The sequence below is a fragment of the Papio anubis genome, unplaced genomic scaffold, assembly GCF_008728515.1.
Source record: "Papio anubis isolate 15944 unplaced genomic scaffold, Panubis1.0 scaffold101, whole genome shotgun sequence".
In the NCBI taxonomy this organism is placed as follows: domain Eukaryota; kingdom Metazoa; phylum Chordata; class Mammalia; order Primates; family Cercopithecidae; genus Papio; species Papio anubis.
This window is the reverse complement of record NW_022159226.1, coordinates 101,226-119,482: the sequence shown is the minus strand read 5'-3', so window position 1 is coordinate 119,482 and position 18,257 is coordinate 101,226. Positions and strand designations below refer to the sequence as shown.

The 18,257-nt window shown below is 35.8% G+C and overlaps 1 protein-coding gene across 2 annotated transcripts in view; it reads left to right on the top strand.

The window, feature by feature from the left end:
• LOC116272413 (COP9 signalosome complex subunit 2) overlaps positions 1-18,257 on the top strand; it is a 32,749-nt gene that overhangs the window by 3,491 nt on the left and 11,001 nt on the right. The window contains exons 2-6 of one of the 2 annotated variants that reach the window (XM_031661146.1): positions 9,968-10,081; positions 10,744-10,821; positions 15,249-15,374; positions 17,441-17,551; positions 17,673-17,750. In XM_031661146.1, the coding sequence (XP_031517006.1) occupies positions 9,968-10,081; positions 10,744-10,821; positions 15,249-15,374; positions 17,441-17,551; positions 17,673-17,750 (507 nt within the window). The remainder of the gene's footprint in view (positions 1-9,967; positions 10,082-10,743; positions 10,822-15,248; positions 15,375-17,440; positions 17,552-17,672; positions 17,751-18,257) is intronic. The other variant, XM_031661147.1, reaches the window with a different exon arrangement.

Here is an 18,257-nt window from a genome sequence, read left to right as displayed (position 1 = left end):
AATCTGCAGAATTGACTTGCTTTCTCAAGATTTATTTTTATAAAAAATGTATTTTTTTTTGGAAAATTGATTATCACCTCGTTTTAGTTAAAGTGTTAACTGAGAGCCATGAGTATTGCTGACCACAGTGATACTCAGCATATCCTTATTGGTCGTCTATTGATATATTTTAACACCCTAAATCACTTTGTTCTTCCCCAATCTGGTAGAAATAGGTAGTTAGGATACTACCTGAAAAATTAACTCTGTTTCTAAAACTGTACTGTTTTTACCCAGTAGAGTAAATAATGATTTCTGCCCAAGAAGGATCTAAAATAAAACAAACTTTTTTTTTTTTTTAAAGAAAGAAGAAATGAATGTAAAAGAAATTCAACATACATGTATGGTCATGTATGTTCTAAGATCTGTTTGATTTTTAGAGGCAGAAGCAGGCATTTCTAAATATAGTAATCTGTGGTAGGCGATGGTGCTAATAAATTACATTTAATGCAATGCTAATTTTACAGGTTTATAGATTATTTGCTGATCCATGATACTAAATAGTAACCATAGTGCCATTCATTAAGTAGGTAAGGCCATTGATAAACTGTTTTAATTCCACAGTCCAATCGTTCTACCATGAAACTTCTAATAATCTTTTTAGAAAGGATTTAAGACAAATTGACTTTATACCAAAAATTATTCTTCAGTAAGTCCTGTTATATGTAGGGTATTATATATTTGAATATATATATATGTTTTTTTGAGGTGAAAAGTTGTGCTCTGTCGCCGAGGCTGGAGTGCAGTGGCGTGATTTCGGCTCACTGCAACCTATGCCTCCCGGGTTCAAGTGATTCTCTTGCCTCAGCCTCCTGAATAGCTGGGACCACAGGTGCCCACCACCATGCCCAGCTAATTTTTATATTTTAGTAGAAACAGGGTTTCACTATGTTGGCCAGGCTGGTCTCGAACTCCTGACCTCAGGTGATCGACATTCCTCGCCCTCCCAAAGTGCTGAGATTACAGGCGTGAGCCACCATGCCCAGCCTGTATTTGGATATAATTATTTAAATGTATTACAAGGAAAACATTGTCTAAAAGTTAGAATAATTCCACTTGGTTAAATATATGACCAGCTGTGAGCCTCTTTATATTCCCCTAGTCAAGCTCATAGTTGGGATTAGGGAATAAATGTTTCCTAGTATTGTTTTTCTTGTCTTAGTAATGTAGCAGTTTTATTTATTTTTTTAACTTTTAGGTTCAAGGGTACGTGTGCAGGTTAGTTATATAGATAAGCTCTTATTACAAGAGTTTATTATACAGATTATTTCATCACCCAGGTACTAAGCCAAGTACCCAATATTTTTTCTGCTCCTCTCCCTCCTCCCACCCTTCACCCTCAAGTAGGCCCTGGTGTCTCTTCCCTTCTTTGTGTTAATGAATTCTCATCATTTAGTTCCCACTTGTAACAGAGAACATGCAGTATTTGGTTTTCTGTTCCTGCATTACTTTGCTAGGAGTAATGGCCTCCAGCTCTACCCATGTTCCCATTATTTTTTATGGTATAGCAGTTTTAATGCTCTGCATTTTTACTACTTTTTCTTTTTTGTGTGTGTGTAGTGGGGAGGAAAATGAATCTTAGCTACAGGATCTCTTACAGACTCTCGTATTTGTCACCCTTTTAATAAGATCAGTAGAAAGATGATGGTCAATTGCCAGTGCTATGTACATAGTGAACATGTATCCAGTATAAATGTTAAGTTCCAGAAATGTCAAAGACAGTATAATCCATATTATCCCAATTTTGTTAGGTGGGAAAAATATAGAAAAATGTCTGGAAATAAATTATCAATGGTTTTAATGTTTTTTGTTTGTTTTTTGAGACAGAGTCTTACTCTGTTGCCCAGGCTGGAGTGCAGTGGTGCAGTTCTCTGCCTCAGCCTTCCAAATGACTGGGATTACAGGCGCAAGCCACTACGCCTGGCTAATTTTTGTATTTTTAGTAGAGACGGGTTTCACCTTGTTGGCCAGGTTGGTCTCGAACTCCCGACCTCAGATGATCCACCCACCTCAGCCTCCCAAAGTGTTGGGATTACAGGTGTGAGCCATCGCGCCCATCTGGTTTTAATTTTTTTTAAATTTGTTTTTGTCTGGCAGACTTTTCACAGGGAACCTATATTGCTTTTATTACTGGGGGAGGGCAGGTTGCAGGGTGTAAATGATGAGCAAAAATGTTACGTTAGAGGCCAGAGAGTGACTCTGTCACTCTTTTAAAAATAGATAATACACGCACATGGTTCAAAACCAGAAAATATAAAAATATGTGCATCAAAGTTTTTTCCTCCATTCTGTTCTTCATCTGTCTGGTTCCCATTCTCGGTAGATAACCAAATACAGATTCTTATTCATCTTCTCTTTTTTTATTTTTTTAACATTGATATAGCATATTATAAATCTTGCTCTGTGCCTTTTAATTTATCTGAGATTATTCTGTATTAAGTGTGCAAGGAGCTTACTTTTTTTATGGCTGCATTGATTGTATGGATGTACCATCCTTTATTTAAACAGTTCTGTATTGATAAGAATTTGGCCTGTTTTCAATATTTTGAAAAAACAATGTGCAGCTTATTTTTACAAAATAAGCTAGCCAGATTTTTTCCTTTTTGTAGATGTAGTTGAAAATTAAGAATCAGGTTTGATAAATAAGTTGAGCCATTAAATTGTATGCTGCTGTTTCAGGATACAAACACACGACTCTGGTGAAGTTGGTTTTCTTGAGGATTTCAGAAGCATTACTTGTTGTAATCCATGTCAGTATCATTGGAATAATTTTACTGCACCTTAAAGCTACTACTTCAAAGAAAAATATTGATTTGGAACTTAAATTGGCAACTTTTCAAAAAGGCCTGTTGTATTACCTCATTAGTGTACCTTGTATAATGAAATTGGAGAGGTTCAAACAACGATAGCTAAAACAATGGGAGACAACTTTTACATGCTAAGAATAAAATAAAGTTATATACATTTAAGTAATAATAAACTTAATGATTATTTAATAATAAGCATAAATAAATTTAATAAAAAATAAACTTAAGACTTCACTGGCAACTTAAATCTGTAAACTACAACTATCCAACAAAGTGAATTTGTACTTGTACATTATATCCTGAAATGAACATATGGACCTTAGTGGGAATTAGAAACTTCCTACAGGGTTCAACCCCCAAATTTGACACAAGAGGAACTAAAGCATAGAGAATGAGTGATTACCTAAATTTACAGGACAAATTTGTGGGAGAGTCAGAACTAGAGCCCAGGTTTTATAGTAGCTCTTTTAGGATGCTGAAACACAAATGTGACCTTATGATAGCTCTACTTGGGAAATATAATTTCAACACTGAAAATTTAGGACAACTTTTTTTTTTTTTTTTTTTGAAACAGTTTCGCTCTTGTTGCCCACGCTGGAGCGCAGTGTCACTATCTTGGCTCACTGCAACCTCTGCCTCCCGGGTTCAAGCGATTCTCCTACCTCAGCCTCTTGAGTAGCTGAGATTACAGGCACGTGCCCCCATGCCTGGCTAATTTTTTTTGTATTTTTAGTAGAGACAGGGTTTCTCCATGTTGGTCAGGCTTGTCTTGAACTCCGGACCTCAGGTGATCCACCCCTGCTTAGCCTCCCAAAGTGCTGGGATTACAGGCGTTAGCTTTCGTGCCCAGCAGACAGTTGTTTTGTTTTGTTTTGTTTTGTTTTTTTAATTCTAACTTCATAGTTAACAAATCAGCACCCATTAACTTGTGTGAATTTTTTTAAATGGATAACTCTATCAGTAGCTAAACCATAAATGGCTACCTAGGATTCGAATCATGTGGTTTTTAAGGATAATGAAACACTGCCCACACCTCTTAGTGTGCCCAGCATCTGGTCAGCTGTTAGACAAGGCTCGGAAAGCATTGTTAATGGGAAGTGTTGTTTTCCTAAAGTACATTTCTTAGGACTTCTATTGGCAATAGATACAAGAGTAAGTAAATGAACTATGGAACTGATCCTGTTCAGCAGTAGCTACATACCTGATATAGTCAAAATTGACCCTGGCTGCTGTGTGTTGTGTTATTTTGGAATGGTTACCCACCTTTTATTTTAATTAACCAAACACTAAGCCTTTTGTAACATCCCAGGCTGTTGGAATACACAGATGAATAAGAAAGTTCCTGCTTCTGAGAAGTTCACAATTTGGCCTGTTTTAACATACAGAGCTCTATGGTAGAGAGATGCATGTCATATGGAAGCATGACGAAGAAAAAAAAATTAGTTTGCTAAGAAGAGTGATGCTAAGATGAGTTAATGAATGCATTTCCTAGCAGTATTAGGGCAGGGAAGTATCTTAGGAGAAAAGCAGAAAGGTTGTTAGGAGGGAAAATGGTTTAGAATTCTAGCAAAAAGAGCAGTTTATGCCAAAGCAGAGATTTAAAATTGTGTGACATGTTTGAGAAAGAGTAGATTTTGGTTGTGTGGATGGATCACAAATTGCTTGGGGGAATTATCAGGACATGAGTAGGTTGAAACTATTATTGAACTTTAGGGGGTTTTTAAATTTTTAATCCCTTTTCCAACTGTTCTTGTAAAACAAGTGCTTGTTTATTTTTCATATATTAAACTCTTCATTTGTTTTTAAAGCATTCTTTATATACTAATTAAAATTTCACTTTCTCTTCTGTTAAAAAAACATTTAAACTTTTACAAATTATTATCTCTTTTTCATTTGACGTAACTATTTCAGTTTAGCAATACTTACTCAATACTTCTAGATTTCCTATTCTGAGTGATGGCATCATGTGTTACCAAACCTTTGATAGTCATTATGGATCACTTTATTTTCCATTATCTTGTGCCCATATGGGCACTTTTATTTCACCTCCCTAACATTGTTTAACATCTTCTGTGTTTATTCCATCATTTATTGTGTCCCCTGCCTTTTCTCCTCATTCTACTTCTTGGGATCAGGCCTTCACAGCTCCTGGCCAGACTTAAGATTATCCAATGGACTACCTCATTGCTACCAGAGTACTCTTCCAGAAACACAAATCTGATTATTTCCTTGTAAAATCTTTTAGAGGCTCTTTATTGAATCTAATCTCCTTGCAAGATTTCTATTGTCCTCTTCCTCTGTTCAATACCAGTTCATCTTTCATCAACCCTTTACATAACATCCTGTGCTTCAGCCCAAACTGTTCATACTATTTCAAGCTTCCTTGCATTTACAGATTAATTGCTTTATTTCAGCTGCCCTTCCCCATTGCTGGCGATTCCTATTCATACTTTTATTTATTTTTTTTTTTAATTTATTTATTATTATTATACTTTAAGTTGTAGGGTACTTGTGCATAACATGCAGGTTTGTTACATATGTATACTTGTGCCATGTTGGTCTGCTGCACCCATCAACTCGTCATTTACATCAGGTATAACTCCCAATGCAATCCCTCCCCCCTCCCCCCTCCCCATGATAGGCCCCGGTGTGTGATGTTCCCCTTCCTGAGTCCAAGTGATATCATTGTTCAGTTCCCACCTATGAGTGAGAACATGCGGTGTTTGGTTTTCTGTTCTTGTGATAGTTTGCTAAGAATGATGGTTTCCAGCTGCATCCATGTCCCTACAAAGGACGCAAACTCATCCTTTTTTATGGCTGCATAGTATTCCATGGTGTATATGTGCCACATTTTCTTAATCCAGTCTGTCACTGATGGACATTTGGGTTGATTCCAAGTCTTTGCTATTGTGAATAGTGCTGCAATAAACATACGTGTGCATGTGTCTTTATAGCAGCATAATTTATAATCCTTTGGGTATATCCCCAGTAATGGGATGGCTGGGTCATATGGTACATCTAGTTCTAGATCCTTGAGGAATCGCCATACTGTTTTCCATAATGGTTGAACTAGTTTACAATCCCACCAACAGTGTAAAAGTGTTCCTATTTCTCCACATCCTCTCCAGCACCTGTTGTTTCCTGACTTTTGAATGATCGCCATTCTAACTGGTGTGAGATGGTATCTCATTGTGGTTTTGATTTGCATTTCTCTGATGGCCAGTGATGATGAGCATTTTTTCATATGTCTGTTGGCTGTATGAATGTCCTCTTTTGAGAAATGTCTGTTCATATCCTTTGCCCACTTTTTGATGGGGTTGTTTGTTTTTTTCTTGTAAATTTGTTGGAGTTCTTTGTAGGTTCTGGATATTAGCCCTTTGTCAGATGAGTAGATTGCAAAAATTTTCTCCCATTCTGTAGGTTGCCTGTTCACTCTGATGGTAGTTTCTTTTGCTGTGCAGAAGCTCTTTAGTTTAATTAGATCCCATTTGTCAATTTTAGCTTTTGCTGCCGTTGCTTTTGGTGTTTTAGACATGAAGTCTTTGCCCATGCCTATGTCCTGAATGGTACTACCTAGGTTTTCCTCTAGGATTTTTATGGTATTAGGTCTAACATTTAAGTCTCTAATCCATCTTGAATTAATTTTCGTATAAGGAGTAAGGAAAGGATCCAGTTTCAGCTTTCTACTTATGGCTAGCCAATTTTCCCAGCACCATTTATTAAATAGGGAATCCTTTCCCCATTTCTTGTTTCTCTCAGGTTTGTCAAAGATCAGATGGCTGTAGATGTGTGGTATTATTTCTGAGGACTCTGTTCTGTTCCCTATTCATACTTTTATACCTGACTCGGGTATCTTTTTCCTTCCTGTCACTCAGAAGTAGTTGATTACTCCTTTTTGAGATGCCAGTGGACTTAGTATGTGTGTCTATTATTTATTATATTATATTACAGTTTTGTTTGCATATCTCTTCCTTAATAGACAATGAGTACCTTGAGGGGAAGAGTTGTTAATTTGAATTTGTGTGAGCAGTAATTAATTGCTGGCATATATTAAAGATCATGATTGTTGAGTATAAATAGTAGAAGCACCTAAACAATAGAATTTTTCTTCCAAAGACTTCAAAACATTAGTTTGAAAAATTATGCCTGTGTAATAACTGAAGAATAATTTGCAGTAATGCACAGCTTGTGATAATTGATGCAGTGGGGTGCAAATGATGGATTAGTGATGTCATGATGGCTGGTTCAAGCCATACGAACATGGCATTGCAGATCATAACAAGGGACTGCCTGTTTGTAGTCTATCAGTAGAATATCAGTTGTGCCAATTCTCCTGTATTTTTATATTGTAGCAATAACATTTGTTTTAAGAGTTGAATTGCAATTATGGAAAAACATTATACATGCCATTTCTTAATCCATATGACATGAAAAACCAAAAGAATATAGTCACAAAATGTGGAGGGCTGAATCAAATCTTGTCTCAGTCATTGTTTTGTTTTGTTTTTTGTTTTTTGTTTTGGAGTTGTAACATCTAAAGTTTAGAAATCTCTATCTGAAATCTATCAGGTCCCAGAAGTTACAGGTAACTAGTCTTATAATAAGTATTCCATGATTGAATGACAAGACACTGTGTGAGAAATGACAGGAAATGTCAAGGATCCTGTTTTTAACAGTGTTATAATTGGTTCAGTAATTTCTAGATAATTGAAGTTAATCTCTTCCCTTTCTAAAATACTGTTTCTCATTTGCTACAAAGCTCCAAAACACTAGTCCTACTGTTGTCATGTATACCTTTCAGCTTCTACTTTCCTCTTCTCAAAACCTGACCTAATTGTTTTTTTCTAATTTGTTTTGAGCCAACAAACCAAAAATAAATGGACTCTGAATTTTTACTTTGTGATCAACATAAATCAGAAATACTTTTCATTTTACTTCTAGGTTCAAGGCTGCATTCTGAAGGTTTAGGTTGCAAAAAAAAAAAAATAATTCTCTGGTTCAGCGAGCTATTCCTCTATCTTTTTCAATGGTGTTAAGTGAAGTTTTTATTTTAGTTATTGTATGATAAATCATATATGGTAAATCCGTTTGTATTTGTTCCAACTTAATAAAACAATTAGAAAAGAGCTGATTTCCAAAAGCATAGAGTAGGTTTTATAGCTGTGATTCTTTACTCCAAGTCTTCCCTAAAGAATACCCTTAGGCTGAGATCTGAAATGATATGCAGTAGTTAACCAGATGAAGAGAGGTAGAGGCAGAGGTGGAACGAGACAGGAATAACACATAAAAGAGGGAGAATTTGGCACTTGTTAAGGCCATTGAGTTAAGGCCAGGATGGCTGCAGCAAAGTGAATGAGGGAGAACTTGATAGGATATAAGGCTGGACACCGGAGTCAAGTTTTGATTATTTCGCTCTGGGTTTTAAGAGGAATGGGAACCATTTTTGAGGAGAGGAATAAGATAATTTATATTTTGTGAGAATTCTTTCACCTGCTTAACCATGAGGATATTAGGACTTAAAAAGGAGAATGAGAAGGCTGTTAAAGTTTGTGGAGAGATGAAAGTAGTTGGGTAGGGTAGGGTGGTAGCAAGCAGGGGGTTGGGGAGTGGATAGATTTGAGGTTTATTTTGAAGGTAGAGTCAATGAGGACTTTTATGTTCCAACAAATAGTTACCTTCGATTGTTTATGCTGTTACTACATGTACTATTCTCTTTATCCTCTCTCGTTTTGTCTAGCGGGCAAACTTCCATTTATCTTTCAAAACCCAGCTTTGAAGCCATCACTGTCACAGCATCATTCTGTGTATGGTTGGCTTGTTCATTCTTTACTAATTTCTCTTTTTTTAGCTTGATCAGTTTCTTTGTTGTCAAGCCTAGATTACAAGGGTTAAGAAGTAAATGAGTAATTATGAAACTTACTACCTAGTTTCATCAAGTGATTTTCATATGTTAAACACAACGGAATTCCAGGTCTTAAATCTGTAAGACTGACAGACTCATGTCTTCACACGAGGAAGGAATTATCCTCCAGAGGGCGCACATTACAAAGCCACTCTTGATTACTGAAAAATTCATCTTGTGTTAATGTATTTTTGAGCTTTTGAATAACTTACACACAGCATACCTTTCTTCTCTCCTATGCTTATATGAGACTGTAACATAATTTTTCATTAATATCTCATAAAGAAATTTGTGACCTGTATTTGGATTTAGAAATAACTATAAAAACTATTCTTGTATTTTTGTGTTTGTTTCCAGGTACTATTCTTAATTTGATATAAACTTGCCCTTTGTAATGACTTATAGCTGAGAAGGAAATAATCTTTATCTTATGACTCATAAGATAATGATTTCCATTACACCAATCCATGTGTATTTTGTAATCCTCGTTATTAGACTGAATGTCCTGGAACTGTGTAAAACTCTTGTTTACGCTACAAAATAGTTGTTTTATTCCAGTTTTCCCTTCTGCCTCGTTTTTTTCCTCTAAGAATTGAACTCATGTAATGGAAAGTCTCATAAAATTATATAAATCCATTTTGTTTTATTTATTTTGATTTGTTATAAAGCTGATTAACATTAGTATAAACAGCTGTTGTATAGTGCACATAAAGCAAATATTCTTATTAACATAATTGTATTTAGTGCTAGATGACTTTGCCATGTGTAGATTACCATCCTAGCTAGTTTTAAACCATGTTACAATAATGAAATTTAGACTTGGGGAATAGAAAAAAATTATAGAACCAAAGATTAATAATCAGAACACATCTACATTAGGTTTCCCTCAGATTTCATGACCAATGAAAGCTTAACCACTACAGAATTGGGGTCATTAACCAATATTAGGTCTTTGCATTTTTCTTTTATGTTGATTCTATAGAAATTTTACTTTCATCTGGAAGAAAGAAATGATTACATTCTGCTATACACCCTCTTCCTTTCTTCAACCCCTGGTTTTATATAACAGTTGAATATCAGTGGCATTTTATGTATGTATTCAAGGTTGTTTTGTTTTGTAAAAATATGTGGTCTTTCTGTCTTAACAGCATTCACTGTTTACATTGCTATGTGTGGGGTTTTTTTTTTTTCTTTTAATATTTCTTTCTTTCCAACACAGGAATACTCTGAAGATAGTAACTCCGAGCCAAATGTGGATTTGGAAAATCAGTACTATAATTCCAAAGCATTAAAAGAAGATGACCCAAAAGCAGCGTTAAGCAGTTTCCAAAAGGTTTATATTCTTTTCCATTTGATTCTGTGTGTTAATTTTTTTTTAATGATATGCTAGAACAAATAAGTCCCAGGTGATTTTATCTCAGAAATGTGTTTTGAATACTTAATTATCCTATCAGTTAGCATTAGACAGCACAAGCATATGTTTCAAAAGGGTTATCCTGATGTTTTTTCCAATCAAGCTGTCTATGGAGCAGGGCCATTGTCCTGAAAAGCTAGGCTGGTTCTGGCAGAAGAACCACCAACATGATGGTCAATAGGTATTATCACTGCAGTCTTGTTTCTTTTAGGGGTAAATCACACAGTTGAGGTTTCGTTATTATAAATAGCTTGATTTCTTGACTTACTGTTACACTTACGGATTATTTTTACCATAGGTTGATTATTCGGGGGAAAAAACATTTCAGAAACTGTATAGTAATCAAGAAGTAGCTCTTAATTTTCCTGATGAAGGAACTTTAAGCTTGCTTATGCTTATGTAAGCATCTTACAACTTGTTTTTTTTAGAGACTTAAAAATGACATTGAGAAATGGTGGTATCCTTGGGGAAATGTTTTTTATGTATATAGTATAAAATTAATTCAATACTTACACATTGGACATCATTAGAAAATAATATGTTAATATTAAGATAAACTAAAAATTTCTTCCTCTTTTTAGGTTTTGGAACTTGAAGGTGAAAAAGGAGAATGGGGATTTAAAGCACTGAAACAAATGATTAAGATTAACTTCAAGTTGGTAAGATTTGTTTTGAGGGGAATTAAACTAATGAAATAAATTTTTTAGGTAAAAACCTCATTACGACAAAGTACTATTATATCTACTTTTCTTAAGTACTACTTTGGGTGTGTTTTTCTATTTAGTCTGCTTTGCAGTTAGAGCTATAGTAAATACTAAGTTAAAAAAAAAAGATTCTTCATAGGATACGGAAGTTTTCTATTTAAGAAAACTTATTCTTTTAGATGCATTTACAGTATTGGGCTGCTTTTTTTCCCCCCGTTCTGTCACCCAGACTGAAGTGCAGTGGTGCGATCTTGGTTCACTGCAACTTCTGCCTCCTGAGTTCAAGCGATTCTCCTGCCTCAGCCTCCTGAGTAGCTGGGACTACAGGCGTGTGCCACCATGCTCAGCTGGTTTTTTGTATTTTTAGTAGAGACGGGGTTTCACCATGTTAAGCAGGATGGTCTCGATCTCCTGACCTCGTGATCTGCCCGCCTCGGCCTCAGAAAGTGCTGAGATTATAGGCGTGAGCCACCATTATTAATAGATTGACTTTTCCACAAAGGATTAATGTTTACTTTGGAGTTTTAAAATTCTCCTGTTTATTATAAAGGGTTTCTCTTCCATTGACTAAGGCCAAAACATTAGCATTATGCTTATCTCTTCTCATTGTCTCTTACCCCACAAATAATCCATTGGCAAATCCACATGGCTTTATATCCAGTATGACTGCTACTTACTGTTTCTACGTCTACTACTCTGGTCCAAGGCACCGTGATTTCTTACCTGGATTATTGCAATAGCCTCTTAACTGGTCTCCTTACTTTCATCGTTACCCTGCTACAGTTCTCCACAAGTAGCAGAGTGATCCTTTTAAAATGTAAGTCAGATTATGCCATTCTTTTGCTCCATATCTTCTAGTGGTCCCCATCTCCCTCAGTAAAATCCAGAACTCTTACCATGACCTACAAGTCCCTATGTAAGCTCATCCTTTGCTGCTGTTTTATTTGCTCCATCACTGGCCTTCTTGCTGTTCCTGAAGTCATCCCAAGCACAATCCTGTGTAAAGATTTGTACCTGCTGTTTCTTCTGCCTCAGAAGCTCTTCTCTGTTGTAACCGTACAGGTTTTTTCTTCATTTGATTCAGGTGTCTGCTCAAATGGCACCTCTTATCAGGATGGCCTTCCCATGACCACCTGATATAAAATCACATTCTTCCCATCATCACTTAAATTTCTTCTTTGCTCTTCTTTGCATATGTCACCATGTGATCTATTATTTTTTGCCCCTCTTCACACCACCCCTCCCCCCAAGTAAGTTGTAAGCTCCATGAGAGCAGAACTTTGTTTTATCTGTTGTTATATTCTTAGAACCTATAATGGTTATAAGATGATAGGACTAGGTACAAACATGAATCTTAGATCACTAAAGGAGAAGAAGAACTTTTAAGAGAAAGATAAAGTTGAAGCTCAGATTAGCAGGGAGTGAAGCAGTTGGAAGGTTCAGAAACTATGGCAAATAGAAGAATAGCTGATATGTTGCCACTTTCCTTTTCCCCTATTTTTGTATTTCCCATATGATATGTTTCCTGTTCCTCCCCATTAGCTTCTCTATCCCATCTGACTAGTACTTGTTTCCAGGTAACTTCTACTAATCTTGTACCTCCTCTTTTTGAGGTACTCACTCTGGTATCATTTATCTCACCTTTAAGAGGAGGGGCAGTCCGTGGCATCTCCTACAGAAGCTGTTCACAAAATGGTTTTGTTCATTTTTTCCCCAAAATGTATCAGAATAATTGAAAACACGTTAAATGTTATTAAGTATATTGTATATTGCATTTAAATCTAGTTAAAGAATGAAAATTATCTGCATTATATTTACCCTTTCTACTCCTACTGCTCTGATACTCTCAAAACATTTCTATGTTGCCCAGAGCCCCTGTGCTTTCTTTCCATTTTTTGTTTGCAAGAATATTAAACACAAACATTTACTGTATTCAGATTAATAACTTAGAAGGCTGTGGAAGAAGCACCAAGCGTTTCAAGGAACAGAAATTTGTGATTAAGCAATCATAGTGACATTAAGGGCTGAATGTTTAACTCGTAGGTTCTGTGATTTGAGATAATACCAAGAGTCCCTATAGAAATTTGCTATTTTAATGTAGTAGCAGTGGTTTCGTTTTGAATCCATTTGAACACTGTGTTACCCTTAAGACTTGGTTTTGCCATTTTACCTTGAGCAGAGTGGGAAGGAAGGAAGGGAGAGGGTTTTTTGCATTTTATGTTATTTTGTCTACCTTGACTACCTTTCGTTTGCTGTAGCAGCATCTGTGAATAAGTTATGGTTCACAAGAGTGATTTCAGCTTCTGTACCTGCCCCCCTCGTTTTCTGATTGGACTCAGAGTAGGACCTATGTTGTGTGTAGTGATTTTAGATAGCAAAAAGTTGGAAGAGTTCACTATCAACTGCTCTGGGACCAATTTACCTACTCTTCCTTCAGTCTTTAATTATAATGTAATTGTGTTTTGAATGAGCTATAAATTATCATAACATAAGGAGATAAATTCAAAACTGCAATTTTTTTTTTTTTTTTTTGAGATGAGGTCTTACTCTGTTGCTCAGGCTGGAGTGCAGTGGTGCAATCTTGGTTCACTGCATCACTGCAACCTCTGCCTCCCAGGCTCAAGCTATCCTCCTGCCTCAGCCTCCAAGTAACTGGGACTGCAGGCGCATGCCACCACACCTGACTAATTTTTGTTTTTTTTGTAAAGACGAGGTTTCACCATGTTGCTCAGGCTGGTCTCAAACTCCTGGACTTAAGCGATGCTCGTAGCCTCTCAAAGTGCTAGGATTACAGGAGTGAGCCACCAAGCCCAACCAAAAACTGTAACTTTTTGCAAAACTCCTATTTCAGTGCCAAGGTACAGCTTCAAAGTTAGGATAGTCGTATTTCTTTGATTTCCCTTTTGCTACAAGATATGTACTGTAATGTGGATTTAGCAGCTCACTGACAGGATGTTACCTATCATTTACCCCCACATGAAACTTGGAAACAAAAATGGTTATATATCTATATATATTTCCATAGTTCTATCCTTTTTTTTGTCTCATCCACCTCTACTGTTTTATTGTAATTCAGTTCTTGCTTAGAAGGTTTCAGGGATTGTTCTCAAGTTTTCTAGTTCTTCATGCTGTGCCTCCGGGCAGAATATATTGTCATAAGCAAGATAATTACAACATTATTAGTTTCTTCCTCACCCTAATAAATACATATGTTTAATTAGTCAAGGAAAGGAGCATTTGTATCTGCCAGTGCTTCATGTCTTTGATTTAAAAAAATAGAATAGAACTCAGGAAAAAAAGAGATTAATAGCATTTGCAGATTGTGAGGATTGTGGATGCAGGTTATAAGGTTAGACTCATAAATTGACTTACAGGATGTACTTAGGACTGGTAAAGCTCTCCCAGAATAAGTCTCAGTACGCCTTTATTTTTTAGACCATTCTTGTTTCCTGGAACAACATCAATAGTACAAATACAAGGAATAACAACATTAACTATATCTACTGTTGAGTGGAACCTTAGATGGGGAGACTTTTCTTGATATGAAATTAGTATTGATGCTTGAAAAGATTGTTTAATTTCACATTTTCATATATAGCCAGCCAGTTATAGGGAGAAAAGAAACAAGTAACTCTTATTGCAGAGCTTCCTGAGGAAGGGATAAAATTACAGGGGAGAATATAGCTAATAACCTGCATAGCAGGTACCCAAGGCATTTGAAAACTTGGATTTTGGTCGAGTGTGGTAGCTGACACCTGTAATCCCAGCACTTTGGGAGGCCGAGGTGGGCAGATCACCTGAGATTGGGAGTTCAAGACCAGCCTGACCAATATGGAGAAACCCTGTCCCTACTAAAAAACAAATAATAATAATACAAAATTAGCCGGGTGTGGTGGCACATGCCTGTAATCCCAGCTACTCGGGAGGCTGAGGCAGGAGAATCGCTTGAACCTGGGAGGCGGAGGTTGTGGCGAGCCAAGATCGTGCCATTGCACTCCAGCCTGGACAACAAAAGTGAAACTCCATCTCAAAAAATAAAGAAAAAACTTGGATTTTATTTGTGTGTTTTGGCTTATGAATATTTTAGTAGGTTTTACGATTTAAATATGTTGTACAATGACAACTTCTGAAATTTGGAAAATTTAGCAGTTGTTCTTGTTTTATAAGCTAACTATACATTTGGTTTGAGTAATCTAGTCATTTCAAATTTAAGATAATGTTTATAATGTTCCTGTCATACATAGTTCCTCTTTTACAAAACTGTATTAGGAAGTATATGAACTACATTTCATTATGTAGTAGTGTATTCTGTAACCTTAATCATGTGTACATATTTTAGTACCTAAATTTGCATCTGATAATTCATTTTTCTTTTCTCACAGACAAACTTTCCAGAAATGATGAATAGATATAAACAACTATTGACCTATATTCGGAGTGCAGTCACAAGAAATTATTCTGAAAAATCCATTAATTCTATTCTTGATTATATCTCTACTTCTAAACAGGTTAGACTCAATTTTCCCCTCTTAGCGCTGTCAGTGTGTTTATTATTTATAGTAAGGGCTTTGTTCTTTGCAAATGAAAAGACCTAGAACTTCTATTTAAGTAGTTATGCTAGTTATTAGTGTGCTTTAAAAATGATAAGTACTATTTTCCTGGTTATATTACTGATTATATAATAGTAAAAGGTAATAACTCCAGCTTGATCTCTTTAAATAATTGCTTCAGATACTAAATCTGTAAACAACTTTTCAGCCTTTTGTTAGACTCCTATACAGTTGCTACCGTGGGTCCTTCTAGTGAATTCCATTAGCACTTCAGCTAGCCATTCCGAGGTGTTAAATACACTGAATCACAGGTTATTTGTATGGATTTGGTTATTTTAAAATCTTTGAGAAGTGCCTGTGCTCTTATCAGTTAGTGTTTGGCATTACTCAACAGGTGCTCAGTAAATGCTTCTGCAAAGGATGGGTGGATAATGAAAGAAGAGCTACTGATGAAAGAAACTAAAGAAGGTATTGGGAGTGATAGTGCTTTCATTATGAGTCTAGATTTTGGTTGTTAAGAAAACCAATGATTATTTTATGTATTTTTTTGCAAGATAATTTTTAATTGGGTCATTTGGTCTTATCCTTGTAAGCAGTATAGTCCTCAGTTTTAGTTTTTCATCCTCGTACTCTGTGATATTTGGGTACAAGATATAGTCTCTATATCATTTAGTATTTCTTAGAATATTTGATTTTTTTGTACTCATGATCAAAGAATGTTCAGATCAAAATCGCCTCGTTTAATGTCTTTTCTACTAGATGTCATTTTTTTCAGGCAGTTTCTACTCTTTATATTTAAATTTTATGTAATGCAAATAGAGGAAGGTAAACTTACATGTTTTGTTAGAATATTAACACTTAACGACACTAATTCTAGAGTTAAGTTATATATCGTGGAGCTTTCCTAAAGTGGGGAAATGTTTTCCAACTCTTAAAAACGAGTGTCATCAAAACATATTTGGTACACTGTTTATAAATACTATGCCAGTAATTGGAGCAAGGAGAGGGAATCAAGTGATTTTGAAACTTCAGGACTGCATGCTCTATGTGCTGTTACATGTAAGGTTTTTGTCTTTTGAAAGTAACAACAGATACTGGGTGGGCGGTACTCAGTTCTATTCAATATGCCATCAGTAGTCATGCATAAATAGATGGTGTTTTCTGAAAATGTGAAATTTTCCTGCTCTTACAGTCCTCTTCTTGATCCAGTTAAGCAGAGAATTAGATATTCAAACAAAGGCAAAGCCAGAAGTAGGGGGAAGGGGGTGGGCAAGGGAACTTAACAAGATGTAAAACAAATAATGATTTCCATGAAAAAATGCCACACAGATTGGTGAATTGGTGGTGATTAGACATAGCTAAAATTATACTAGACTTTTCTTTCCACACACCTCCATGGTTTACCAGTGACTTAAAAGCTATGCAGTTGAGTTACTTAGTCACATTTATAGAAGAATTTTGAGGGAAGGAGCTTATTTGTTTCTTCACCAGCATGCTTAGTGTTTGCCACATTATAGGCTCCAGATAAGAGTTGAGTGAATAAGATGTACACTGTTAGTAACAATACAACTAGTTCTATGTACATTTCATTTACTGCTGTTAATATGAAATGAGTGGCTGATCTGAGTGGAGTGGTATTTACAGCTAATTGAGCACAACCAGTTACAGATTACTTTGTTCCTTCTCCACTCCTACTGCTTCACTTGACTAGCTTTTTAAAAAGTAAAATAAAATACAGAATGAATTATTAGTTTGGGAAGGACAAACGTATACTATTACAGCATGAGAACTTACCGCAGTATGTTTATATGGGGAAATATTTTCTGGGTTTTATAAAACAACCGATCATGGCACTTGTAAATTTGGTCTGTATTTTGCTTCAGTTTGTTAATTTTTTGGACTGTAGAAGACATTCAGTAAGATACAGGTAGTGTATCTTATGTGTATTAAAGTTCAAAGATGCACTTTTAGTTTGTTCAAATTAACTTTATTAACAGGTACAAATTTGCTGTTTACAATTATAGAATTCTGATTTTTTATGTCAGATGGATTTACTGCAGGAATTCTATGAAACAACACTGGAAGCTTTGAAAGATGCTAAGAATGATAGACTGTGGTTTAAGACAAACACAAAGGTAACAATTATAATTACTTACACTTTTCTTTTGAAAAGTGGGTGGGTGTTTTTAATAAAGTCTCCTGAAGATACACATCTTCTGTTGAAATCTTGATTTTAATAAGTTTGCTTTCTTGCAGCTTGGAAAATTATATTTAGAACGAGAGGAATATGGAAAGCTTCAAAAAATTTTACGCCAGTTACATCAGTCCTGCCAGGTAGCTTTCCCTTATTTTTTTCTGAATATTTCTTCATAATAAAAGTATAATGAATAATTATATTCAAAATATTGTTTAGGGATGTTTTTGTTTAAGCATTATCCCAAAAATAATAATTATATTCAAAGTATTGTTTAGGGATGTTTTTGTTTAAGCATTATCCCAAAAATAAAATTTAGAAAATAAGTTATAAAATTACCTTTTTTTTTTTCTTTTTTTTTTTGAGAGAGGGTCTAGCTCTGTCACCCAGGCTGGAGAGTGCAGTGGTGCAATCTTGGCTCACTGCAACCTCTGCCTGCTGGGCTGAAGCAGTCTTCCCACCTCAGCCTCCTAAGTAGCTGGGACTACAAGCGCACACCACCATGCCCAGCTAATTTTTTGTATTTTTTTGTAGAGGTGGGGTTTTGCCGTGTTGCCCGGGCTGGTCTTGAACTCCTGAGCTCACGCGATCCACCCACCTCGGCCACCCAAAGTACTGGGATTACAAGCGTGAGCCACCATGCCTGG